The sequence below is a fragment of the Schistocerca gregaria genome, chromosome 1 (genome assembly GCF_023897955.1).
Source record: "Schistocerca gregaria isolate iqSchGreg1 chromosome 1, iqSchGreg1.2, whole genome shotgun sequence".
NCBI classification, from domain to species: domain Eukaryota; kingdom Metazoa; phylum Arthropoda; class Insecta; order Orthoptera; family Acrididae; genus Schistocerca; species Schistocerca gregaria.
In genome coordinates this window covers 781,304,103-781,331,860 of record NC_064920.1, presented here as the reverse complement: position 1 = coordinate 781,331,860, position 27,758 = coordinate 781,304,103, and the positions used below count along the sequence as shown (strand labels likewise).

Genomic DNA, 27,758 nt, shown 5'->3' with positions numbered 1-27,758 from the left:
TCCCTGTCCATGTACCTGTTTTACATTTTCAGAATGTTTGTTGTCCAAGAGAAAATTTTAAGATGTGTGCACTAAATTCCATTTAGGTCAGATTATGCAGTTAACTTGTTGTCTTGAAGAATTATGCACCAGTTTTAACTTAAATGTCTGGTATGATTTCTACCGTTCAGTGAGAAAGTGTGATTTGATATTGTACATACTGATTAATAACATAAAATTATGAATTAAATTCTGAGAATTCAGTGGTGATACGATATTGACACACATTGAATAGAAATAAAGAAAGGTAACATTGTTCCCATGAAATTGGGTTGGCTAAGTTCAGAAACTCAATATTAGAGGAAGACTATGCAACAATTTCACTGCTTCGAGCAATCAAGGTGGTGATAATATAAAGAGTGATTAGGATACATACCAAGACATAGGAAATGGTTATTTTCCCTTTATATGAATCTATACAAGTAATGAATAAGGCAGAAAGTGTTGTAACGTTGGTATAAAGAACCAAGAACCATGTGTTGTACAGTAGCTTCTGGAGTTTGTGTGGATGCACCTAAATGAGAATGCATTTTAATCATAGGTTTAAGATAAGAATTTTCTGGATATGATTAAAGACAATTGATATTGTGATAAATTACTGTAATTGGTTGTCTGGTGATCTACATAAGCGAAATGAGCTGATCCTTTAATTGCGACTATGTGTGATTACAGATGCCGTCTCTATGGATGCTGTGTCACATCGAGGAGCCAATCCTTCGATTGGTGAAGCTTCTCTGTCACTTGGTAGCGGTAGTGGCAGCCAGTTGGAAAGAGTTGGTGGAGGTCTCAGTGGCGGAGAGTGTGGCAGCAATGCTGCTCTTGCAGGTGCATCCATTGCTGGGAGTATAGCATCAGGGCCTGTGCAGAGGTAGACGAGATTTCTTTTCTTCTGCAATCAATTTGCTTTGTGCAGTTGTCATTAACATTATTCTGGCACATCTTTATTCCAATTTTGCTGCCAAGGGTGTGACTTTCATATGAAGAAACTTCTCTAACTATGTTAGGAAATTTTAAAATATCTTGACTTTTGAGAAATGGCAGTGACGTGATTGTTAACTATTGTTAACTTTTGTTAGAAAGAGTAACATGCACAATGTCCCTGTGTGCACATCTTTGATATTGATATGAGCATTGTGTGAACAGTAAGCTGCAAATTGTACTGTGGAGGGCAAACAATAAATTCACGTCTTGTGTAGAGTTAATCAGTTTGTAACTGATGTACTGTTTTCTATTTACAATATTTCAGTCTTTGTACATAATGCAGAAGTGGATGTCTGTGAGAAAAATTGCAGAGCTGTTGCATGATTTGTTTAATAAATTGTGATTCCTTGAATCTGACCTTGCATTTTCTTATTATTGAGTAGATACATTGACTTGTTTGTCTCCAATTGTTTGCATAATATTAGCTGTTTCTTTTTTTTAAAAAAAACTATTATCTTAATAAAACCTTCATCTGCTAGATGGCTTAATATTTTTATTTATGATAATTTTCTTTGAGGAAAAAAAATGAATTTGTTGCTAACAATGACACTGGCTGAAGAATTTCTCAAGCATAGCTTTCTTCTGAAAGATAACAGAAATGTCTTTTAAGTATATGCCATTTCAGTACTAGAGGTCCTTGGGATTATGTATATATTTACTTAAATTTGTTTCAATGTCTGAAGTTAATTTTTTATTTTTTCTGTCAAAGATGGCAGAACTTAGCTTCATTTGTTTGTTTCCATAAAATGATGGAAGCAGTTACCTGACTACAATTTATGATTTTTACAGTAGCTATACTACAGTCAGAATGTAAAACACATTTTTTTCAGTTTGTCGAATGATTAGTAAAGGGTATTTTATTTATTGTGAGTGAACATGTCTCACTATATGTATTTTCTTTTCTGCATTCTAAGTGGATTATTTGATTAATAAAATTTATTTTTTTATGTTGATTAGTCTACAATGAGTAATGACGTTCTTGTTAATTTTACTTTGTGTAGACAGTTATGTACATGTATTTTTTGAATAATTGAGAGTGAAATTTGAAGTTTTTGTTGCTGGTGAAAAGTATACTATACTTTAATGATTTGATAGACAAAAAGGCAATTTGTAAATTTTGGCAGAATTTTAACTAAATAATTAAAAAGGCAAAGTACTGTTTTACAGCTAAATATAACTTTTAAAGCTCTTTGTAGTGAATTTCTTCGTTGTTAACAGTTATTATTTACATCCTTGCATACTGACGGTGTAAACCATAGTAGCTAAGTTGGTTTTGCAACTTTGGCTGACTGGTAGCACACAAATATTTCAGTAGATACAAGAGCAGCCATGTTCTGTTTGTTTGCCATGTGCAAAAAAGGGTTTACAGCTGATAATTAACTCTGTTGTTCACAAGGTGCCTAACATTGTTTATTTTCTCTCTCATCTAAGGATTTAAATTGCTAATGGTTCGTTTATTGTGTCATGATGTCGTAACCCGAGTCAAAATTAAATCTGAAAGCAGCCTTACCAATGAAGTACAACACTTAGTACTGAAATTGCATTTATTACGAACACCAACCTACAGAAAGAACTGAACTGAGCTGAGCTGAGCTGAATTCCTGGATGGAGCAGGCTACTATTTATACAAACATCACATATACCAGAATACACAAATAACAACAAAAACTTTCAGAACTTTATCATTTTTGGAAACAGTAGATAAATAATTTCTGGTGGTCGGATTTGGGCTGGTGACATGCAGGACAGTAGCCAGTGACAATACCCATTAACCCACACTGCATGCAACACAGTTCGCAGCAATATATAATGTTGACTACAATAATTCATGAAGTATGTACTCGTGTGTTGTAGACAGATGTGTAGCACATTTTCGCACGAATGATACCCACACCCAACTGCTTATTTTACATCCATACACTATGTGATGCTGCTAAGAAATATCTTGGATATGTGAGAACGAATGAGCCAAAGAATCATTCACAAACATGGTTTTAATTTTGTAGCTAATATGAGAGCACTGCTATTTTTTTAAATTTTTTGGACTGTTTCATGCTTCCTTAATCTGCGGGAGACAATCAAAAAGTTAAAATTACAGAAACTGCTACCTTTTTGTGTGGATTGCTACTCTGAATGAAGCAGCCAGTTTTAAATATTAATGTGAACTGTAAAGAGGCAGAATGTGTGATGGCTGAAATTTGCTAACACAGATTTGCAAACTATGTATTATTTGAAACATCAAAGTAGTTGCATTTACCTTTGTAAACATCAATTATCTGGTCTAATCTTTAAATTAACAGCATATCTATCCTACTTTAAAAAATACAAGGTAGACATTAGACCAAAAACTTAGTTGCGCAGTCTCGCACATTACAGTCAGAAGAAGTAAGTTCATTTGACTTGAAGGAACTGACAGAAATGAAAAAAAATATTTCAGCAGGTCTAAAATGTGATTTAAAAAATATCTTTCTTAAAAATGCCGAAATTGTAGTAACTTGTTTCACCCTCAATATGACCAAGTCTTGTATAACACTTTGAACAAGTTTATTTTAAAATTTTTAAATTATCTTACACATTGTACCTGTATGCAGTATGGCTGCAGCAACATTAGCTGTAAAATGCTTCAATGTTTCCCATTAACTTTCAGTGCGGAGTCATCTTTTTGCTTACCTGTGCTATTAAGCTTCTTTTGCACATCACTAAAAGCGAATTGGCACAAAGGAAGAAAGCATATTTTGATGAAAATGAATACAACAGTTACATTATTGGCCATAATTGTCATCTGCAGAGTAGTATGATAACACCTTTCTGTCCCCTCCCCCAAATCAACCACCGATTGAGAGGGTACCACAAATTTCGTTCTCTGGTTGGTTGTTGCAGTGGTAGCTCTTTTGTAAACAACCGGTTGCCAGTCATGTTATTTTTCTAATTTAGGTATAAGTACTTCAAACTCATCAGTGTTTACAGTGGGTGTTTTCAATGAAGTGAACTTTTTTTATTGACCATCGCCATTCCATTTTTGCAAGGGAAATGATCAATACATACATCACTCTCTGCATATCAGACACTTCATTGAAAGAGAATCGATCCCCATTGTATGATACATATGTAATGTATGTGGCAGTGAACCTCCAAAGTGAACATACAGTCAGATATAAACAGAAAAACTACTTGCCGAGCAGTAACAAGCGTGGTCACACAAATACTAACTTTCAGAATTACAGTGGAGGAAAGGAATCAGTCACAGGATAGGAATTATTCAGACATTAAAATTGGAAATGTTCCAAAATCCAGAGGGACAGAGTGACATTGTGTTTTTGCATGATTAGTTTGAAGTTGAAATAAATCTCTCTCTCTCTCTCTCTCTCTCTCTCTCTCTCTCTCTCTCTCTCTCTCTCTCTCTTATATATATACTGTTGACAAAGGCCTTAATGGCCGAACGCTATAATTGTGTGAATATTTTTTCATCTCCGCTATATGGTGAGTGGCAACTTTCCTTCTCTGGTATTGTTACACTCCATCTTGGATTTTCCATTGTTTGATTTTTTTTACCCTGTAGTGAGGTTTACAATACCATTAAACAAAATACATCGGAGAGCAGCTTGTAACCATTAATCAGTTCTTGTAAACGACAAATTTAAGAGACACTCTTTCTCTGCCAGTAACAGTTCGTCACAGCTGGTATAGGGGATGTGGAGGCACATTTTACTGAAGTTTTATCCTAAAGTACAAAGAATGGGGACTGGCATTTATATGAGAAGCGTAATACCTAAGTAGCAAATTGAAAAATATGTACATAAACTAATGGGAAAAAGTTAAAAGTTTGATACCTGGCAGTGTTTGGTATGACACTTCCATGACCTTTCTTGAAAGCTGGCCTTATTTCCATTGGGAATGTGTATCTGTGTAGATGAGCACAATTGGCCAATGTGAGCCGTATGGCAGTTTTCAAGTGGATTAGTCATATTTTTTTTGTCATATGACATCCAAAAATGATCACTAATTGTGTGATTTCAGTTGATACATATGCAAACATGAATCTAGCAAAACTGAGTACTGCACATCTGTTCACTCACGTTGAAAAATAAATTGTGGAATGATTTGGGTAAGTATGTTGTAGAAGATCTTACCACACGTAGTGCAGAGACCTGGGAGTTACATAAGGTGGGGGGTTCCTGACTCTGGAATTTTTTTTTTTTTTAAAAACAACTTCCCATTTATAATAAGAGCTGTATGGATGAAACAGAGTAAGAAGAATTTTGCGCATGGACAGGGTTATGATTGACACAGCACTTGTTGGGGTATGGCTGAAGGATAACTCACAACAGAAAGCTGCAATGAAAGTGGAAATTGACTTTCCATAGAGAAAGAACAGGTGTATCATAGCTGAAAATTTCATGTGCAAGTGATAAAGCGTAGCAAAAAGTGTTGTGAATAGTTCTGGATGTTGTATAAATGAAAACGTGCTTGCCTTCCAGTTAAAAAAATTATCTCCAGGGGCAATGTGACTGGAAACTGTAGAGTCTTCATCTAAGAGAGTGGTAAACTTGTTGCTCTCTTTGTATCACGCTTTTATCCCCAAATTGCAAGGGAAAAAAATGAAACTATGCTCATGTGCTTCAGGTTTAATATTGTGTGTTAAAGATACTTGTACAATGTAACAGGATGGATAAAAAAAATCCATAAAAGGAGGTTATAATTATGCAAGCTTTTTGAGCCAGTGGCTCCTTCTGGCAGAAGGGTTGAAGAGGAAGGAAGAGGGGCGAAGAAAAAGGACTGGAGAGATTAGGAAAAAGGGTAGAATTCAGAAAAGTCACCCAGAACAGTGGGTCAGAGGAGACTTACCAGGTGGGATAAGGAAATGACTGACGTTGGGACTGTACTAGACGAGATTTAAAAACCTGAGGGCTTAAAGGTGGAAGACAGGATAATATGCAAGACTTAAGTTTTAGAATTAATTTATTGACAAGTAATGAGAGTTTAAGGAGAGAAATTGTGTTTTCAGCTTTGCTTATGGTGGAAAATCATGCAGTAGGGAAGAATTGCATAGGAGTAAGAGTGATACATTGTGAAATTTTTATACAAGAAATAAGACCTAAGAATATACTAAGGATAAGGGATCTAAACAGGTAAACATTACTTGTCATTCAGCTTAGTGTTTATACAGTCACAATTAGTAAAAAATGTAGACATATCACTGTAAATATCAAATGCTGTACAGGAGTGTGGCCAGGTAATGACCCCAACAACCACCAGCATTTTGACATGTGAAAGCCACATTATTTTTTAGACACAAATGAAATGAGAAAGCCCTATGAACAACACCATAATAACCAATTAGCTCCAGCACACAAAGAAGGTTAATCAACATGGAATGATATCGATAAATAAATACTGATTACCAATGTGTGAGCAGGTAGTGCTAGCTCTGTCCATCTGTTGTTTGACCAGGAACAGAGCAGGATTTCAGGCAGAACGTAACGTAAGAACCTCTTTCTCATTTGGAAAATAACTTGTTGATTTAATTTCAAAAGCTTCCTTAATAACATCATAACACTAATTAAAAGTGAATGCCAGAAACTTTGTATTGTTTTACAGCGACTGGATTCGTGATTTCCTGTCAGGAAGGTCGCAGTTCGTAGTAATAGACGGCAAATCGTTGAGTAAAACTGAAGTGATATCAGGTGTTCCCCAGGGAAGCGTCCTGGGACCTCTGCTGTTCCTGATCTATATAAATGACCTGGGTGACAATCTGAGCAGTTCTCTTAGATTGTTCGCAGATGATGCTGTAATTTACCGTCTAGTAAGGTCATCCGAAGACCAGTATCAGTTGCAAAGCGATTTAGAAAAGATTGCTGTATGGTGTGTCAGGTGGCAGTTGACGCTAAATAACGAAAAGTGTGAGATGATCCACATGAGTTCCAAAAGAAATCTGTTGGAATTCGATTACTCGATAAATAGTAAAATTCTCAAGGCTGTCAATTCAACTAAGTACCTGGGTGTTAAAATTAAGAACAACTTCAGTTGGAAGGACCACATAGATAATAGTGTCGGGAAGGCTAGCCAAAGGTTGCGTTTCATTGGCAGGACACTTAGAAGATGCAACAAGTCCACTAAAGAGACGGCTTACACTACACTCGTTCGTCCTCTGTTAGAATATTGCTGCGTGGTGTGGGATCCTTACCAGGTGGGATTGACGGAGGACATCGAAAGGGTGCAAAAAAGGGCAGCTCGTTTTGTATTATCACGTTATAGGGGAGAGAGTGTGGCAGATATGATACACGAGTTGGGATGGAAGTCATTACAGCATAGACGTTTTTCGTCGCAGCGAGACCTTTTTACGAAATTTCAGTCTCCAACTTTCTCTTCCGAATGCGAAAATATTTTGTTGAGCCCAACCTACATAGGTAGGAATGATCATCAAAATAAAATAAGAGAAATCAGAGCTCGAACAGAAAGGTTTAGGTGTTCGTTTTTCCCGCCCGCTGTTCGGGAGTGGAATAGTAGAGAGAGAGAGTATGATTGTGGTTCGATGAACCCTCTGCCAAGCACTTAAATGTGAATTGCAGAGTAGTCATGTAGATGTAGATGTAGATGTAGATGGATGACCAGTGGCAAGACAATTTTCTTCAATCGCAGAAGGGTTACTTTGTGAAATATCTAATAAGATGAACAAAATTAAGGGTTGCTTTGTACCTATGCTTGTGTAAACTCATACTGTGAAAATTTGCCAGCCAGATTAGCCCACCTTGAAGTCACTTTTCACCAGAAAGAATATAGTGAGGAAAAAATCGGACACGCATGTCACTATTGATCAACCATCAATTGAGTGGGTGATGGAAATAGCTGTGTGGCATCTAAGCCAAAAACTTTCTTGCCCTACGCAGGTTATATTTTGGATGGAATTGATCATATTTTGAGGAAATATGATTTTTTAGACACCAGCTAAGATTAGGGCCCTTTTGTGTTCATTCCCTTAGGTCATTTGAACGTTTAGTTTGCTGGGGGAAGCTGAAGTGCTAGTTTGCTTTACATTGAGATTACAGGTATACCCAAATTTAGGAGGTTGTTCAGGAAATTTTCTTAGGTTATTTTATTTTTTTTATATAAATACAGATACTTAGTCACTGTTGGCTCATTACAGTGTAATAATGTTATTAAGATTTATTCCGTTCATTTTTTATTCAGTTACCTGTGTAATTGCAAAGATACCTTCCCGGTGAAAATTCTAGTAATATGCACTCACCAAAACACACTGCACAAAACTGTGTAATGCAACAGCACTTGGATGCAAAAGTACTGTGCACTGGTTGCCATCACTGCAAGGAAACCTAAGCCTAGTGTTGTGCCACCCTTCCATTGCATTCAGTAGATACACATAAGATGTGGATCATCCAACTGTTATCTGTAAACCTATTCATAGCGTTGTATGTCACTGTTAACTGACACTGCTGGTAAAACAAACCCGTGACTGAATTGAGCAATACTGAATGCAAGCTTTAGGGTGGATAGTATAGTGTTACTATTCTGATTGACAGCAAGTACCTTGAGTGAATGCTTCCAAACAAGATATTCAGTGTGCATATAGCATCAGTGCAATACAGATACAAAGATAAATGGGAATAAGAAATCAAATGAAATTACTCTGTAATGAATCACTGGGAACAATGGGTCCCTTGTCCCAGAATCCTCAGAAAATCCCTCTGAACAACCTGTGAAGTTCATCTTCATTCTGTGTGTAGGACACACAAAATGTGAACAATATGCTTCTGATATTAATTCTATAAGCAAACCAACATTAAGCGTGAAGTCTTCGGAAGTGGCAGTAAACATCAAAGCTCTTATTCACTTTTTATAGTTGTATCAAGTTATTGTTAGCACTTTCCAAAGACGGATGTGAAAAAATGTGAAAGTTCTAACAGAAAGGAACTGAAACATAAATAGTGACTGGTTGTCGACAAACTTTTCCATGTAAAAAAATTGATGAGTGCTCAAACAGAAATCTATGGCATCTCACTTATTCACATTAATCAAAGCTGTCATTAATTGGTCTAGTAATTGTAGTACTGGGTCCATCTTTCATTCCCTAATATGATCTTATTGGGGAAAGTCATAATCTTCATCTTGTTAACACAGGAGAAACATTTAGGGTGCATCCATTTACTGTATCCATTGCCGAGTTACAAGCATCTTCAGAACTCTCTTTGCACATGCACTTTGCTGTAACTGAGATTCTCCACAGTGATGCAGCACTGAAACTTAAGTCGTCCAAGAGATGTAAATTTGTGAATCGATGCTTTGTTGGATTGAACCTGAATCTAATGAACAAAAAGTTGTCCATTGCTACAGATTTCCTTTTCTGACGTAGTGTTTCTTGCAGAATTCTCCCATTTACATTTTAGCATGGAGTTAAGGCAGTGCACATTTGTTAGTGATAAATTTCTGTTGTCATTTGTTCTTCTACTTCATCAAATTATTTGGAGTTCTATGCATATATTGAAAATCTTTACCCTGTAGGTCTGTCATAGCTCACTACAGCGTGGCCAGTTCTTAAAAAATTTGAAATGCTGAGAAGTAAGTACAGAACATAAAACTACACTCTGAGTCTTAGGTACTACCTGGTGTAGAACAGCAAAAATTACAACAATGATGACTGCAGTTACTGAGGCCAGAATTTATAAGAAGTAGAACATGAATAGGAGCAAACCATTTGGGAGTGAAGTACGTGGAGGAAAGAAAAGAAGAAAAAAAACATGAGTAAGATATCTGAAAGAAAACTCTGTTTAAGTGGAAACAAAATTAGTAGATTGTGAAGTGATGCTATTTCAACAGTTCTGAAACAATCTGATTAAATTTAGTACCCAAGTTCAGAAAAGGTGTGCTGAGGACAGTGATTAACATCTAAATATGCATGTCAAGAGTTATATTGGTTTATTAATGGAGGCTGAAGGGAAGACAATACTTTCCTTTCATAGTGTTTATTCTTGAAAAAAAAAAAAAAAGTAAACTTGAAATTGAAGATACTCTTATGGTACCATGTTTCTGGAATGTATCACAGTTTACTTTTTGGTCCCGTTTACAGAAAAAGAATGAATGTGGTCCTTTTGACCAATTGTTAAAATTATAAAAGATGAAATAGCATTAGAAGCCAAGGATATTTGTACCTCGAAATGATAGATATTGAGATAATTGACTGCAGAACAGAAAATCACCTAAAATTACTGAGCAGTGGAAAAGTATCTGTATTGGATCAGATACCTGTTATAGGACAGATGAACATAATTATAAGCATATACAGCCGACTTCAATCAGTTGGAGGATTGTCAACATATTCTATGGTCACATATTGTGACATTTTTGAAGAACGAAAATCTTGTCTATAATTAGAAACATAGATGTTTGTTTGTCTATGAGAACCAGAGTGTCACAGACAATTACACATAGGTTGGCACTTTCAGGAGTGCATTTGGTGCAGTTCCCCACTGTCATTTGCAGGACAAAATATGAAGTTATCAGCTATTGGAACAGATTTTTGATCTGATTTACAGCTTCCTTGTTGATAGAACTCAAAACATCACCCTTAGCTGAACGGAATCATCAGAAGTGAAGCTAATTTCAGGAGAGTGGTAGGTGCAAACATATATGTAATGATGTTATGGATAATGATGTACGTTCCAATACACTGGTTTTAGACAATTGTTATGTACACATAGGTAGCAGTACTCTTAAAGACTAGTAAATTGCAGGAAAACCTTCACAGGATCAAAGATTGGTGCAGAGACTTTCACTGGCCCTTGAATGTTGATAGTTGTTATATATTGTACATACATAGTGAACAATGAACTACTGCTTGATGATGCTGTTGACAAGAAGTCGGTGGGTAACATCCGGGGTGACATAAGGTGGAATGATCACATAAAAAAATTGCAGAGGTTCATTAGAAGAATCTTAAGGAAATGTAATTAATCCACAAAAGAGGTGCCTCAATTCCAGGAGCTTACATTCTGGAAGAATTGAGCTATCTGTTACTTTCTCTCACCTATGTCTCGCAAAATGAGAACAATGAGAAAATCAGAAAAATTAGAGCTCATATGGAAATAAAGCAACACTCTTCCCTCACACCATTTGCAAAGAAAGTAAGGGACAAATATAATTTTACCAGAAGTACCCACAGCCACAAATCAAAAGCTGGCTTGCAGAATATAGGTATATATGCCGAAATTAATTTTTGCTGTGTTATATATATGAAGAAGAGTAACTCACAGTCACTTTAACCATTTTAAGTACACTTATTTCACTTACATTTCTGTAGCTGGATTGTGAGAAGAAGGTACTAAATTAATGTACAAGGGGTGTGTCATCCCCCCCGCCCCCCCCCCCCCCCCCCCCTCTCTGAGAGCAAGTTGGTTTTATTCAGTATTCCAATTGGTTACAAAACCCTATTTTTCAACTAAATCTCCAATCAATGTGATGGCCTTACACCATCTTACTGGAAGGGCCTGTATGCCCACACGGTACCACTCTACAGGTGGACTCTACAGCCAGTGTTGTGCTGTATCAATAAGCTCTCCATCAACCATGAACTGCATCCTGCAGATTACATCCTTCATTGGGCCAAAGAGATAGAAGTTGCAAGGAGCGAGGTCTGGGCAGTACAGGGTATGAGAAAGAACATTTTGTGGGCTCCTCTCAGGTGTGCAGACTTCTGTGAGGCCTTGTGTTGTCAAGGAAAAGAAGAAGATTGTTTGGATTTTTGTAGCAATGAACACGCCGAAGTATTTCTTCAATTTATTTAGCATAACTCAATAAACTACAGAGTTTATTGTAGCACCATGTGGGAGGACAGCAAAGAAAATAACCCATTCAGACACCCAGCATACGGTTGCCATCACATTACCAGCTGAGGGTGCGGCTTTGAACTTTTTCTTAAGTGTAGAGATGATGTGGCTCCGCTCCTTGGATTGCAGTTCTGTAGCCAGTTCAAAGTGATGAACCCATGTTTCATGACTTGTGATTACGTTTCACAAAATATTTTCCCAACCAACCTCATAATATGAAAGTAATTCCACACAGATGGTCTTTCGTTGCTCTTTACGGTCACCTGCTAGGCAGTCGGAACCAAGAGAGCACAGATCTCAACTGGTGGATAAGTGTATCAGCACTACCAACACACACATCCAGTTGAGGAGTGAGGTGTTTGATGGTGATCCATCAATCACCTCAAATGAATGTGTCTGCACATCCGAACACTGCAGGAGTCTCTGCTGTTTGTGGCCCATTCGCTGGAACACGGGAGGACTGTCTGGTTTGCCCAACTTTGTTGCAATAGTGACAGATGACTCACCCAATGACTCACTATGCTTTTGTTCACTGCCAAGTCTCCGTACACATTTTACAAGCACCTTATCTCGAAGTCTCTGGTTTTCCACGGAAAGAAACTCAGTGACAGCTCTTTGCCTGGAACACACCTCCATTACAATCATCATTTTGAAGGCTACATATAGCACCATAACCTACTGGAACTTCATGAAACTATAGGGACTGAAGCAGGACTGTACCACAAAGCAGGAATATACCACAGTGGCTTACAACAAATCCCACATTTAACTGAAATTGACTGAACAAAAAAAAGTATGGCATTACTTATTGAATGCCCCTCATAATAAAGGGGGGACTTATTTAACTGGACAAATTTTTCTCGCAAGTCATTCAGATAATTGAAAATTCATACAATGGAATGTACGAAACAAAGTGATTTTGTATTGTTAACTGTAGAAAGAAACATACATCACACATATGTCGTAATCTCTTAGGTATGTTGGCGTATGCTCCTCTTTCTAGAGTTAAAGCATTATGTCAGGCATTCATTAAAAAACAACAAAAACAAATTAAATGTAATTAAATCAACAAAAATCAATGTTTATTAAGAGATTAGAGACACATTTTTGTATATAAATACATATTTTCTTAAAAATAAATCTAAATAAAAAAAAACTAGGTCGTAATCATGAAGTAACCAACTAAAGTCACAGAGGACAGTCACTGTAGTTTAATTTTGTTTAAAATATTTGGTAATCGTCATCTGAAGTTAACAGTTTCCTCTCTTCATCACTGCTACATTACATACTCATTTTAACTGCTGTGAGCTCAGAATATCACACTCTGTTTTTTGAACCATTCAAAAGCTGTTTCCAGGGCTTCAAATGATTCCACATGAGATGGTCTCGCATAATTTTCAACATCTATGTTTTCTTCTGTTTAATCTTCTTGCATTTTCTGCTGTTCATCTCTCTTACTTATTTAATTTACAAGATCCAATTTTAGTGTTCCGTTTCAAGCTTTGTTCAAAGTTTTCCTTTTAGTCAAATCCCATGCATCTTCAGCCAGGTAACAACACCGCTTTTAATTTATTTGCTTGAAGTATGACAAAATGACTTCTGCTGTAGATAACAATCTACACTAAAGTTGTTTTATAATTGTTCAAAAACCCTGATCCACTGGTAGTCACAAGGATGTAACATTAGGAGGCAAAGCTTTCAGTATAAACATTTGATTTTGTCTCTCTAACAGCTCAGCCGAAAGATAAATTTATGCATTATCCAGTAAAACTAAGACATTTCTTTGTTTACTAATTTTGTTTTGAAATTTTTTTTGCTTTGTTGTCACACCAGTCAATGGATGTTTTGGTGTTCATCCATGAACTATTTTGTGATTTATAAGTGAAAGGAACCCTGATATTTCTCGAGCATCTGGGTTTTTGGACTTTCCACTGAGGAGCGAAGGCCTGGGTCCCAGTAGTGTTAGCGCAAACTAATATTGTTATTAACTCTATACTAGTTTTATGTCCCAGAGCTGAACTCTCTCATGGAGGAGCTAAAGATTTTGATGGTAATTATTTCCAGTTTAATTCCATTTCATAAGCATTGAAAACAAATTCAGATCAGTCATTTTTGTCCAATTCATTTTTAAAATCATCTTTAAAAGAATTTGCTGCCTCTACATCAGCTGACATCTTTTCACCTTGTATCTCCAGTTAGTGAATTCCTTGATGAGATATAAATATGTACAATCATCCATCACTTGCCACTAATGATTTGTTACCACCCTTTTTTAACTGTGATTCCTTTTCACAGAGCAAAGGACCAGATATTGGTTGTTCAGTCTATCATTTTTGTAATTAACGACAATACAAAGCTTCCTGCAGAAGTTCATTTTTCAGTTTCTTCATCACTTTTTGGTGCTTACTTCTGTCTTCACTATCATTTTTGTATGTATACTTCAAAGTTGAATTGGTACTCCTCTTAATATTGCTTATCATAGACGTACATACACCGTACTTATTGGCTAACATGTGACCAGTTTCTCCTTTTTTAAATTTTTTTAAAAATCAATCAATAATTTTTATTTTATTTTTAAGCGATAAGACCACACACTGCGCTTTGATATTTTTTAGCACCGACACGATACGGTGCAGCAGTGTAGTAATTGGCAGTTGTCTAACTCAAACAATAATGAAAGGTGCGCCGTCTTACTCGAACAATAAAAAAATGCCTGGGGGCAGAGATTACACAGGTCTTGGGCTGGTAGTACCAGCATGACATGTCCTTGCATGCTCTGACCAGACCACTACTTGTGGTGGACAATCCAGATAATCTCTAATCCGTATGACTGAAGTCCAGATAATCAAGTCTCCATTGTACTGTGTTCAATGATAAGTGGGTGAACTACAGTGGAACATTTAAATTGCAGTAAAGGCAAAAAAGATTGGTGATGTCCCTGATATTTATGTCAAGTAAATACTGGAAAAAGTGTCCCTACTTGCATGTTTTCTCATTCTGTCAACAATAATGAATAACATACTTTTACGAATCTAACTATAACAAATATACAAGAATTGTGAATGTGTTACTCACACATTAGCAAGGAAAAAGAAAAATATAGATGTGAAGATGAAATGGAAGGAGACACATCTTTAACTAAAACAAATTATGCACTTACCAAACAATCAAAAATCCAGGATGGAATGTAACAATATTATCATAACGAAAGTTGCTACTCACCATATAGCGGAGATGTTGAGTCGCAGATAAGCACAACAAAAGGACTGTCACAAAATAGTCAACAGACACACAAAAACACTCACACAGACACAATTCGCACACACATGACTGCAATCTCTGGCAACTGAAGCCACACTCACTTATGCACTGAAATCTTTCGAAAATAGGTAACTACCATATGTTTATTAGCAACTGGGTGTGACAGTTAATTTTTACCACTGATATTTATTACTTCTCTAGCCACATGAGACACAATTAGATGCACACAGCTGGTCGCTTCAATGGGTTTGAGAAGAAGTGTTAGCAGTACACTGGAACTTAATGCCAGTAAATGGTTTACAGGGAGTCCATGTCATTTTTGATGATATCTTCCAAATCATTCTTGTTCTGCTGTGATGCAGTGCTTTATTTAATAAGCTTGTGGAATCTCTGTTGAGGTATATTTAGTTCTCCGTAGAGTGTCTCGTGGATGGCTGGCCTCTCTTGACAAGTAGTTGTGGTGGATAATGTCACATATTTAAACATTCCAAATTTGATGTAAGTTTTCCTATGTTCATTATGCTTTAGCTTAATTAAGAATGCCATTGTAATGTATACCACTACAGAGCTGCTGAAATCTCTGACTAGTTCCAGTAATTTGAGCCACTGATTGGCAGAATTCAGAGTTTTAAATGGTGTTTGCCAGCTATCGATTATTTTCAATTATGTTGCATATCTTGTGGAAGCAAGTTTCCTGGAGTACTGCACGACATCATCTATCTCACTGACAGCACTAACTATAGATAGGCAATTTATTTTAATATAACGGAAGTGTGGTATATACCATCTTAAATTCTAAATTCTTTTGAAGTAAAGGGGTCTGCTAACTGAAAAGCAGAAGTGTTAACTTGTCAGTAGACACACACACAAAAAGAAAGAAAACTTGCTAGCTTTTTGAATGTGTTGGGTGGTGTGGGTAGAGAGGGAGAGAGGTTCGAGGCAGGGAGAGAGTTTGTGAATGGGAAACTAGCAACGGGGGGGGTGGGGGGTCTAGAAATGCAAGGAGGGAGTGGGCTTAATGTGGACAGAGCTGAGAAGGGATCCATCAGAAAGGTGGCCAGGAAGATAGGGTGTCTTGGCCCTAAGTCCAGACTATGAAGATATCATCAATGAACCTGAACCAGATTAGGGACTGGGAGTTTTGGGAGGCTAGGAAGGTTTCCTCTACATGAACCATAAACAGATTGGCATTGGAGGGTGCCACCTGGGTGCCCATGGCTGTGCTGCGGGTTTGTTTGTGTACCTTCCCTAAGTAGTTGTGTGTAGTGATATAGTTGGTAAGGTGTATATGAAAGAGGTGGTGGGTTTGGAGTCTGAAAGACGTTGGGAGGGGTGGATCTATAGTGACAAAGCCATGAGCATGAGGGATGTTGATGTATTGGGAGGTAGCTACAACAGTAATTCAGGAAGGAAAGGAGTGGGGATGGTGGAGGGACAGTGAAGTAGTTAGTATATTTGATGTGGGAGGCTAGGTTTTTGGCAGTTTGGAGGTGTTGATCAACAGAAGCAGAAATTCTTTCAGTGGAAATATATTTACATTCTACCAAAGCTTCCCTACAACACTTATACTTGGTCTCTTGTTTGTTACTGTCTTGTAATCTACATCTGTTTTCTGTCTCTTGTATTTTCTGACCACATCTTTTCCCATGTTTTCCTTCTTGCCTTTTTTATCTGCACAGTTCATCAGATCCGATCAACTTGGTAGCATGCATCTTTTGGGACCTGCTGTAGCCCCACTTGCAGCTGTTATGAATGCATCGCCTGCTGTTCTACGTACCATACATCCACCAGATCACTGATATAACACTATCCAGCAATTAATTGCTACATTTCAGCTCCAAATCCACCCACACCTCCTCATATATCACTCCCATCTGAATTTCATGCCTTTCCTTCTTATTTCCCACACATGAGTCTAACTTACACACAATGAAATATCTTCACATACAAAGGTATACTATTTAATCCAGCATAATTTTCTCCACCCTTCTCACTTCCCCAACTCTCACTTTGTTATTCAGTTCATTTATAACTACTTAAAGCTTTCACTTGTCGAGTTCCTGTGTCATTTCCCATTTTCTAACACCATTCATACTCCAGTGGACCCCTACTCCATCTGTCTGCACCAATTTAGGAAAGTATGCCTTTCTGTGGTAAAACCTAGTCCCAAATCCTGTTCGGTAAATGCTGTTGCTGTCTAAGCTATGGAATTCCTCCCTCCAACTGTCTAACCATGAAATAAATTCCCTTCTCTGGATATCACCATTCCCTTCACAAAAAACTTCACCTTTTCAAAGTCCGCCAGTCCCTAACCCTCAAAAATGTGATTCTGCAGAAATACCTCTCCATGGCACAGGTAGCAGAGAACCACCTCTACTCCCTCTGCAAGATATTGTTTCTGTGCAATCCTATGTACACCGCATCTCCGAAATTGAAATGCTTGCACTCCAACTCCTGGAGGAGCATTCCAGACACTATCTCCATAAATTGTCCAACCTGTTGACACCCTACTTCACCCATGGAGGACCACTGCCTATCATCACCCATCCTACTCTCAGTAAACCCCTTCGACGATCCCTCATAGCATCCAAACTCCACCTGTCTGGCTTTTTCAAATTACTAAATCCTCCAAAAATTCCCTTCCAACACTCAAAACAAAAGAAAGAACCCAAGCATACCAAAAACCCTGTTGTTAACCTTTCACAAAAACCTCAGTCCTACCCAAAGACCTGATTTTCAGCCCTAACCCCAAGTGTAACCATGTTGGGCTTCGGAAGGCATACTCTCCTTCTGTTGATCCCTACAGTGGAAACACTTCAGCTGCAAAGGAGTGCCCACTTCTTCACCCGGTACCACCATATCCTTTGTCAGGGCTTTGCTCTCATGTGTTCAAATAAGGGACATCCTACCTATGATTTCTCTCATCCTCCATAAAGTGATGGTCTATTGCTCAGCCAACCTACACAACTCCCAGTCCCAACCCCTCGCCTCATGTATCTGATACCTGTGGTACAAGACCTACCCAATCCACCGACCCAGCACTTCCTGCTCCAGTCCTGTAACAGACTTATCCCAACCCATTACAGACTGGGCCACCTGTGAAATCAGCCATGTCATATACCAACTCTGCTGCAAACACAGAACAGCTTTTTACGTCAGTATGATAACTAACCAGCTATCCACCATGATGAGTGGTCACTGCCAAACTGTTACCAAGAACAAAGTTGATCATCCAGTCAGTAGCACACCATGTAGTGAAGCACAAGAAACTCAGTTTCAGTGACTACTTCACAGCTTGGGCTGTCTGGATCCTCTCCTCTTCCACCAGCTTCTCCAAGCTATGCAGATGAAATTTATCCTTATGACACAGTCCCTGATCCGTTATCGTCCTGGCCACAGTCTCCAGTAGCCCCAAACTCTTCACCTAACTGTTGGATCTCCTTCCGTCCTGTCACCCTCTCTCAATTCATGTCTCCATGTTGCCTTTGGTGTGTGCCACTTACCCACCGGCTGCAAAAACCGTGCATCACTTGCCTAACTTGTGTACCTGACATCCCTCGCTCCCCACACTCCTACTTGGCAAACTGGCTGCCACCAATCCCTATCCCTGCCTCCCACCTTTCTCTGCCTCTACCCATCCCATGTGACACATCCTCCTGCACAGTCTAATCTACCTGTCAAAATGCAGCACTGACACTGTTTGTCCAGCTAAGCTGAGGAGCACAACCACTAGAATATACTAGAAAAGAATTTTCACTCCTGAAATTTGAAATTTAATGTTGTAGTTTTAAACGGTGTGTTTTTTCCCTGTGACAATTATAACATATTTTTATCTGTAGATGCCCTTCATTATTTATACTCACTTGCTATTTGACATATGGCTGATATTATATTTCTGTTCGTTAATGATCTAATGTTGTTATAATCATTTCCAGTTTTGGTTTACATAATGATTTGTGTTGTCAGGCTAGAGATACAGGCAGATGTAGCATCTACACAGCGCCTGAGCACAAGCAGTGAGACTGCGAGCTTATCTGAGCAGTCTCAGTCCCTGGCATTATCTGATGGTACAGTTCCACGTTCAGAAGTCACAGCACCAGTACCTGTCGAAGTACATGCAGGGGCTGAGTCAACTTCACTGCAAGGAGCCGTTCTGCCACCTCCTTCTCCAGAGGAAAGTGTGAGTCGACGTCACACGTACAGACGGTCACGTCCACCACTTGACAGACAGGTAAGTCTGTGCCAATCATTCAGTTTGATGGATATAGCCTAAGCATAACTTTTTAATAATGCACAATTATACGTCGAAACATTATGACCACTGCCAGACGTGAGATTCTGTGCTGTCTGGTGGTGTTGCTGGTACATGATGCAGTTAAGGACGTGTTGTAAGTGGAGCTAAAACGAATAGGGAGTTGTTCTAGTGATGACATCTGCTGCAAATTGAGAAAGCCACTGATGTAAACTACTTTGGCAAAGGGTAGATTTCTATGGCCAGGCACGTGAGAATGAGCATGTAGGAAACGGCGAACCTGATCGGCTGTTTGTGTACTACTGTCATGAGCATCTGTTGGAGGTGGTTGAAGTATGCTGAAACAATGAGTAGGCGACAAGGTTTGGGTGTCCATTCCTCATCACAGAACATGGAAGTTGGAGGCTTGTCCACTCTGTAAGGAAGGATAGGTGGTGATCTGGTGATGGAGCACACTGTTCGGTGCACTTTGTTGAATGTGGGGCTCCACTACAGAAGACACATACTTATTCTGTGTGACCCAACAATTTCATGATTTACAATTGTAATGGACACAGGGTCATCGAGACCGGACCATAAGTTAGTGAAATGCATCACCTGGTCAGATGAATCACATTTCTTGTTGCACAGTGTTGATGATTGTGTCTGGGTTTGTCATCATCCTGGTGAATGGCTCCTCAAAATAGGCACTGTGCTGTGGATGAATGCCTGGAGGAGGCAGTATTATGCTACAGGAGACATTTCTCTGGGTTTCCATGAGACATGTGGTAGTAATCAAAGGCATCATGACAGGAAATATGGACCAAATACACTACTAAGCAGATGGTCATACTGCTTAGACTCACGAGTGTGTATTTTTACCTGTTAAGTGTGAAACTGAATGCTACACAATGAGAGAAATATGATGATGCGATATTGAAGCCACAGGGCATAAGCAGCGGTAGTTTCAAAACCTGTTTTTATTGTAATTTTCAAGCATTGTCTTTATATTAGTGATGTTTGTCCTGTAGTAAGATTACTCTTTTCTGCTTTACTATTGTCAGTTTTATCACAGGCTCCAATAGTTGTGACATGATTGAGGAAGGTAAAAAATAACCTTTTATGCTCACGATTAAGGAAGGGGGGAAAAAAAAACTTTTATGCTCCTTAAATCCTGGTTGTCAATCAAAACATTTTCTTTTTGGTGACATATAACAGCATTTATCTGATTTGCTTAGTAATATCTTTATTTGTATATGAGTGTTCTTCACATTGAAGAGCAATTTCTGTTAAATAAAATCCAACATATTAACATCTTCTTTTTGAAAAATCATGGTACTGCTTTTCGTGCTATCATGAGGTCTCTTCGTTAGGCCTTGTAGGAATTGGTCAGATGACTTGCAGTAAAAATTGTTTTGAACTGAAGATTTGATTCTTGAATGAACCTTACACAAGACGAGGCTATAATTTCTTGCCATTAATTTGACTCTTTATGTGCTTGTGTTTTGCATGACATTTGTGTCATTATCTTCTTATAGCAAATATGTCTTCACTGATATCATTAAACTGGTGATTTGCATGAAAAGCTAGCCAGAAATTACACTGGTGGGCATTAAAACGGTGACACTATGAAGGCAGCATGCAATGCTCTACATGCTTTAATGGGATAACGATAAGCATTTCAGCACAACCACACAAATTAAGTAGAGGCAATGCAGTCTACTTCATGTGTACATAAATAAGATTACACACCTTGTCTCTCAACCAGAAATCACATTTAAATGTAGCTTGTTTGTGAGATCATGTTATTCCTCAGGTATGTTGCTGTTGTCTTCAGTCAACAACATACCTGCGGAATAACATGATCTCACAAACAAGCTACATTTAAATGTGAATTCTGGTTGAGAAACAAGGTAAGGGGGAGCAATGTCTACTAGCACATGTCAGAATTCAACAGAGGCAGTTTATGTTCTGTGATATTGCTGCCCATGTTGGTTGAGATTCCATTACTGTCAAGCAGATATTGAGTTAATGGATTCAGGAATACCATGTTCATTACCATATGTGATTTTTAATGGCTCTGCGTGACTAGTGCCCAAGAAGACAGTCATATTGTTCATCCAGCCATGCAGAATTGTATAGCCACATTATCTACCTGAAGTCAGGAAATGGGCTTGTTCGCAGCAAAACAAGTATCCACAAAAACAGTGCAATGACGCCTGGAAACTACGGTCTGTCAACATAGAGACCTTTGTTGTGGCTTTCCTGATGTGACAGCAGAGAGAGGTTTACGGGCAGAGGTGCTCCCAGCACCAGCAACAACACAGGGCATAGTGATGATGCGACACTGTTTTTTTTTCCCCTCCCCTGCAGACAAGTCCTGTATGGCATTATAATGGACACATCTTTATGTAAGCTAAAAGGAGGATAGGCTTTGCTAGATTGCTTTCATCATTGTCATATGAGCCCAGTGCCTGCCTTGGAGATACTGGATTACATTGTGTCCACTACATGGTAACCTCTCTCTCATATGCATGGCCAATAATTTGCACAACAGCCATACATTCTGATTTCTTAAGGATAGTCAGGATGGCAATTCTTCTGCAAAATTTGGAATCCTCAGGAAATTGCATTTTACCTGGAAAAATCAAGAAAATCTTGGGGAATTTCAGGATTTTCATAAAATCTCAGCAAATTCTGTGTTTCTAATCTAACATTAGAATTTAATTTTATTGAGTTTCATAAATCACAAGTTTTAAAGCACTTAATATTTCCAAGTATGTTAATTATATGACTATTATTCCATACATATTATTGATATTTAAACACTGTGTCAAGATATATCAACTGAAAGGAGAGAAAAGTTGTTCCCCCTGTTCCCCGCTCATCATTAATTATCAAGAACTTCTTATGATGCCATCTTGCTCCCCATACCTGGAATTCTCAGGTAAATTTTTGCAAGTATGATTAGCCACCCTCATGGTGGCTGTGCCCTATGTTTGTGGTCTCTCTGACATTATCTATCAACAAGATAACACACGCAACGTGTGCTATCCTGACCTACCTCAAAGCAGAGTGTATCAGCTGCTGCCCTGGCCAGCATGTTCTTCATGTGTCTCACACATTGAAAACATCTGGGTATAGTTTTCCATGAGACTGACACACCACTGGTCAGTAGCCAGTGTGATTGATGTGCTTTGGCACAGAGTTAAAGCAGCATTACATGAGATACATGTATTTGTCGACCAAGCTCATTTCAACTTGTCCAGCTGGATTGCAGCTGTAGTTGCTGCCAGAACTGCTAGTTTAGTGTCTCAATTTTGCATCCTGTGTATCGTTAAATCACCTGTACTTGAAATCAGGTATTCTTGCTGCTGGGTTGTTTACGTATAATAAGTAAAATTTCGTCATTTTCTGCCCTTCCTGATGTTGCAGTTTTAATGGCCAGCAGTATATTTACACTCATCTGTGCAGGGTGTATTCTTAAAACAATGGGATATTACAGTTGAATACTGGACTCACTCATAAAAACAAACATGAAAATAGTCACTCACTTGCAGCTGAGCTACTCACTTATAAAGTGAGGGATATTGAAACTTCTTTTGATGAGGATTCTGATAAATTTTATTTCAGTCACCTAGCCACCATTTTGTGGTCAGTGAACCTAATGAAGTAATTGTTGAAAATGATGGAGAAATATTTTCATTACTCTCACATTTCATTTATATAAACCAATACTGTTGAACAATGGGAAATTAATGAATCAGCTTAGCTGTGTTTCATGTGAGATTATGAAGATAAGAAAAAAGAACTGTCTTAGTTGTAGGTTCAACATATAAGTAATTGAATACTGCTAAACAAATTAATTTCCTTGTGTCTAACTGCAGCAATAGCAGTAAATGAAATTAATGTTACTAGGCAAGTGACAGCAGTGGACGAATGACTGGTGGCGATGACTGCAGCTCGGAGCGTGTACGCTTTGATGACCATGTGAGTTTCATCACACCGCCATTGACAGCCTACTGCGAAACATCTGAGGATGATGAGAGTGATATTGTAGGCACAAGGCCCACTCGACAACGGACAACTACTACAGCAGTGGCAGAGGTACAAGAGCTTGGCAAGTGGCAGGCAGTACCCATGATTTCACTACCAGATGTGCCACCGTCCCTGACTCTACCTGGCCGGCCTGTTCGAGTTAGTGTACCTGTCACATCATCCTGAATAACGCTTCTGTTGTAGAAGGCACCTCTTGATAATTTCTTGTTTTTCTGTACCTGGAAATGAGAAATGTTGCTCGCAATTTTTGAGCTATTTACAGAAAGTGTGAAGATTGTACAAGTGTAGCAGTTATGTTTTCTGCACAATGTGTGTGCAGGCTGGCGGAAATAGACATGCAATTAGCAACTTGTTGAGTTCCAAATGATTTTTTATTTTTTGTTGGACAGTGTAAATTTTGCTTATGCTGCTGTTAGTTGACAGTTCCTTATTGTACTGTGCAACTGTGTCTTTATTTAACTGTACTTTATAACCGTCCTTTCATATCCTATTGGAAAATATTATAATAAGTGTTCAGTATCATGCAGAATTCTCCTTGCACTTCTGTGCAGTAGGATGCAGTATTATGTGCTTGTAGCATTAGATGTTTCATAGATGCTCAAGATGAAGCTTATGCCTGTGTGTAGGAATATTACTTTCTCTTGTATAAATCTATCTGCAAGTCATAATCACTGTTTTTCCAATGATGTTATTTTCATGTTCCCAATTTAATTTTTTGATACTGCAATTTTAAAGAGTGATACAATTTTGAATATTCTAATTTTTATTGCCTTCTCTTTATCTGTTCTGTAAATTGTTAATATTTTTATTTTGACAGTGTATGTGCCTGTATAACGTTTGTGTTATGATGATATACATTTAATTTTATTTATATTGTAGAGTTATCTTAGTAAAATTAGTGTAGATGTACTTGTATGAGGGATGCATAAAGAAATAAATTGTGGAAGCTGCAACAACAGACAGAAAAATATGTACTATGCAGATTCTGTAGAAATAATGTACAAACTACCCTCTTTCAGAATGCTTTTGTAATCATCTCTTGTTAAGTCTACCCATGTTAACTTGCATTATGGAGGAGGGTTAGTTCTTATGTTAATTCTACGTATATATTTTTTTGTTCTTAAAAAAAATTAAATTCTTACCAGTCATTTAGCATGCTCTGCACTGTGTACACTGAAGTACAAAGTTTTTGATAAGACTGCCAAGAATTAGGCTTGTGCTAATACCTATGACAACATTCTAATATCAAATTACCTGACATTCTCCACAAGATAAGATAATACACCTTTTTATGTGTAAAACCTATTTTTAGTTGCAGATGCTCAGAATGCATATACACCTTCAGTTAATGACAAATTGCAATGCTGTAAGAAAAAATCTTTAGCATTCTTGGTTACAAAATTTGTATCCTATTTTTAAGATTGTACCAATAATCATGTATTGATTGTATGTGTACAAGTTGCTGAAGTGAATACACAAATAGTAACACATTATTATTGTGGATATACTATTCTGCATTTATTGTAATTTGTATATGTAATTAGATCATCTTTTATTCATTTGGTAAACTGTGTAAAGCCATATAGAGGAGTTGTCACAGATTTTTATTGTTTTAAAGAATGCAGAGAAAAGAAACTAAGCATAGAGCTATAAGAGTTGCAGTCCATTCATTTGAGTAAGTGTAATTGATTTTAATTTAAGAACAGAAGTGGGTTTTATCCTGTATAGATGGCACAGGCATCATTGTGTTTCCTGTTAAATGGTACTAAGATGTTCACAATTGTTTTATATTGGGGTACAGATATAATGGTTGACAATAATGGATTTTTGTCTGTGGTAAATGTGTTGCTTACAATGAAAGATCTTAGAAACTATAAAATTCATGAAAGCCATACTATCTGTGATTAAGAACATATTGTATATGCTTTGTGGTGTATTAGAACAGCATGCAGTATTTATGTAGCCAACTCATTATGTGTTGTGAAAAGAGTCTGAATTGTGCCTATGTCAAATCTTGCAGCACACAGAATATCAATTTGTTAATTTTACTAAAGACAACAATGCATTTGGCATCAATTTAATACCACACAACCATTAATCTCCTCTTTCGTGAGTCATTGGTCTATTTGCTCTATTGAATTTATATTGTTAACCATCTTGTAGCTTGTCATGAATGAAATAATCCTGCATGAATAAATAGAAGTGTCATAAAATAACACATTTTGTGGATTGGATTTCAATGAAAAGTTCATAGTATTCATACTGTTATCGACAAAATGTTATAGATATGCAGAAGATCATTACTGTTAATGATCAGTGTACCTTGGCACAGCTGTCAGCAACTGCTGTAAGAACGTCTGCCCTGATAGCTGAATGGTCAGCATGACGGTCTGCCGTCCTAAGGGGCTGGGGTTCGATTCCCAGCTGGGTCGGGGATTTTCTCCGGTCAGGGACTGGGTGTTGTGTTGTCTTCATCATTTCATCCCCATCCGCCATGCAGGTCGCCCAATGTGTCATTAAATGTAATAAGACCTGCACCAAGGTGGTTGGACCTGCCCTGTAACCTCCCGGCCAATGACGCCAAACGCTCTTTTCATTTTTGCTGTAAGGACAAGCTACTTGAGTTGGTTATCAAATGATAGGAACTGGAACACACACAGCCACATATAAGTGTGTCAGCATAGTGCACACTAGAATACCAGAAAACATAGAAGAAATGACGGAGTGGAGTGAACAGGGAGAGGGTTGAAAATAAGAAATGAAGGATTTAAGACTGCCTTACATGATTTACTGAAAGCAAATAAGAAATTATAACCCACTATGTTTTGACTATGGGAGATGGAAAGAAAACAGAGGTAGAGTCCTTTTACCAAGACATAGGGGTTGTTAGTGATAATAGATTCTGCTAAACTGGTGGTTGTATTGCAGATCGACTCTTTGCCTTCTATATAAACACATGTCAAAGTATAAATATGTTACACACACAAACATTACAATTTTACATCAAAGAAAGACATGGTTGACTTGTTGTTGTAGTGATAATATGACTGATGTCAACTCAAAGCATAATTATCATGCTTTCAATGGCCACATCGTTGGTAGATTCAGTGACCGCGTCATTGTTGGAATTTAGTAGGCCTACTGTTCTTGCATGAATTACTTTTTATAAATTGGAAGAAAAGGTGGGATATGGTAGAAAAAATAATCAGCATTTTTGTTGATATATGTTTTGTGGCCATTAGTCCATGTTCCAATGCACATTTCTCTGCCTAAAGTTTTGTCTTTGAGTGCTGGAGACATTAACAGAAGCTGTAAGAACTCGGAACAAACAAGATTTTAACTGCTTTCTGAATTGTTATGGTCTCTGATGATGCCAACAGCATTGGTAAATGAACCTTTCGACAGAGAAACATGCTTTTGTACACGGTTAATGCCAATAAAACAAACGCAACTGGCCATGGAGCATACATTGGAGAATAGTCAGAGTTATTATTTGTTATAGTTTCTGCACTGTCATAATTTATTTTCATATCTGGAGATTAATAATATTTTGTTTATGTTTAATATCCAGCACCCTTTCAGTAAAAAGGCTGGAATGTGAAAAATATCGTGCAACTCTTTAATAACAATGTGGCCATTGTGGGGCACTAATTGAGGAATTTGAAATGTATGTTTTGTTCGCTTTTTGAAACAGTTGAGTCTTGGCAGTAGCTTCAGATCTGCAACAGAGCCTACAAATTGAAAAAAGGTTGGGCTATTCTGCCATAAGAGACTGAAAAAATGTAATGGAAGAAAATCGTATTTTCTTGCCTTTTTGTGCAGACAACTAATGTAATTATTTACAGCTTTTTTGCACCTGAACATTTTTGCATTTCTTTTGGTGCAGTTTTCCTAAAAATAATTTGTATTTTTTCTTTGTATATTATTCCTATAGTTTTCAGTGATACTTTGACAACATCAGTTTTTTTTTAATGTTGTACTGCAGGAACAGCGAGATGTGTTTTATATTGATACAGTTGGGTCACCATTACATTTTAAGTCTACCCTTTTTAAGCTGTGTATCTGAACAAAATGATTGAAATAAACTGAATTTTGTAAAACTGATTGCAATTTTTTGTTATCCAGCTAGTTAATTAATTTCATATTTCTTGGATCACTTATACAGTTAACTGTAATGATGTGGAACAAGTCATTTTACATTTACATTACATATTCATTTCTGAATGTGACTACATGCTGATCATTTACAAGTTCAATGTATTTTTATTTTTTAAATATGGATGCCAATGTGAATTTTTTCGTAAGATGAGTTAAACCAGAATACTATTCCATATGATGTTATTGCATGA

The 27,758-nt window shown here is 37.5% G+C and overlaps 1 protein-coding gene across 7 annotated transcripts in view; it reads left to right on the top strand.

Moving 5' to 3' along the window:
- LOC126268754 (E3 ubiquitin-protein ligase RNF19A-like) overlaps positions 1 to 27,513 on the top strand; it is a 354,985-nt gene extending 327,472 nt beyond the window's left edge. For all 7 annotated transcript variants that reach the window (XM_049973936.1, XM_049973935.1, XM_049973938.1 and 4 more), the window contains 3 exons: positions 712 to 907; positions 19,086 to 19,350; positions 23,269 to 27,513. In XM_049973936.1, the coding sequence (XP_049829893.1) occupies positions 712 to 907; positions 19,086 to 19,350; positions 23,269 to 23,574 (767 nt within the window). In that variant the 3' untranslated portion in view covers positions 23,575 to 27,513. The remainder of the gene's footprint in view (positions 1 to 711; positions 908 to 19,085; positions 19,351 to 23,268) is intronic.
- The last annotated feature ends 245 nt before the right edge of the window (positions 27,514 to 27,758 follow it).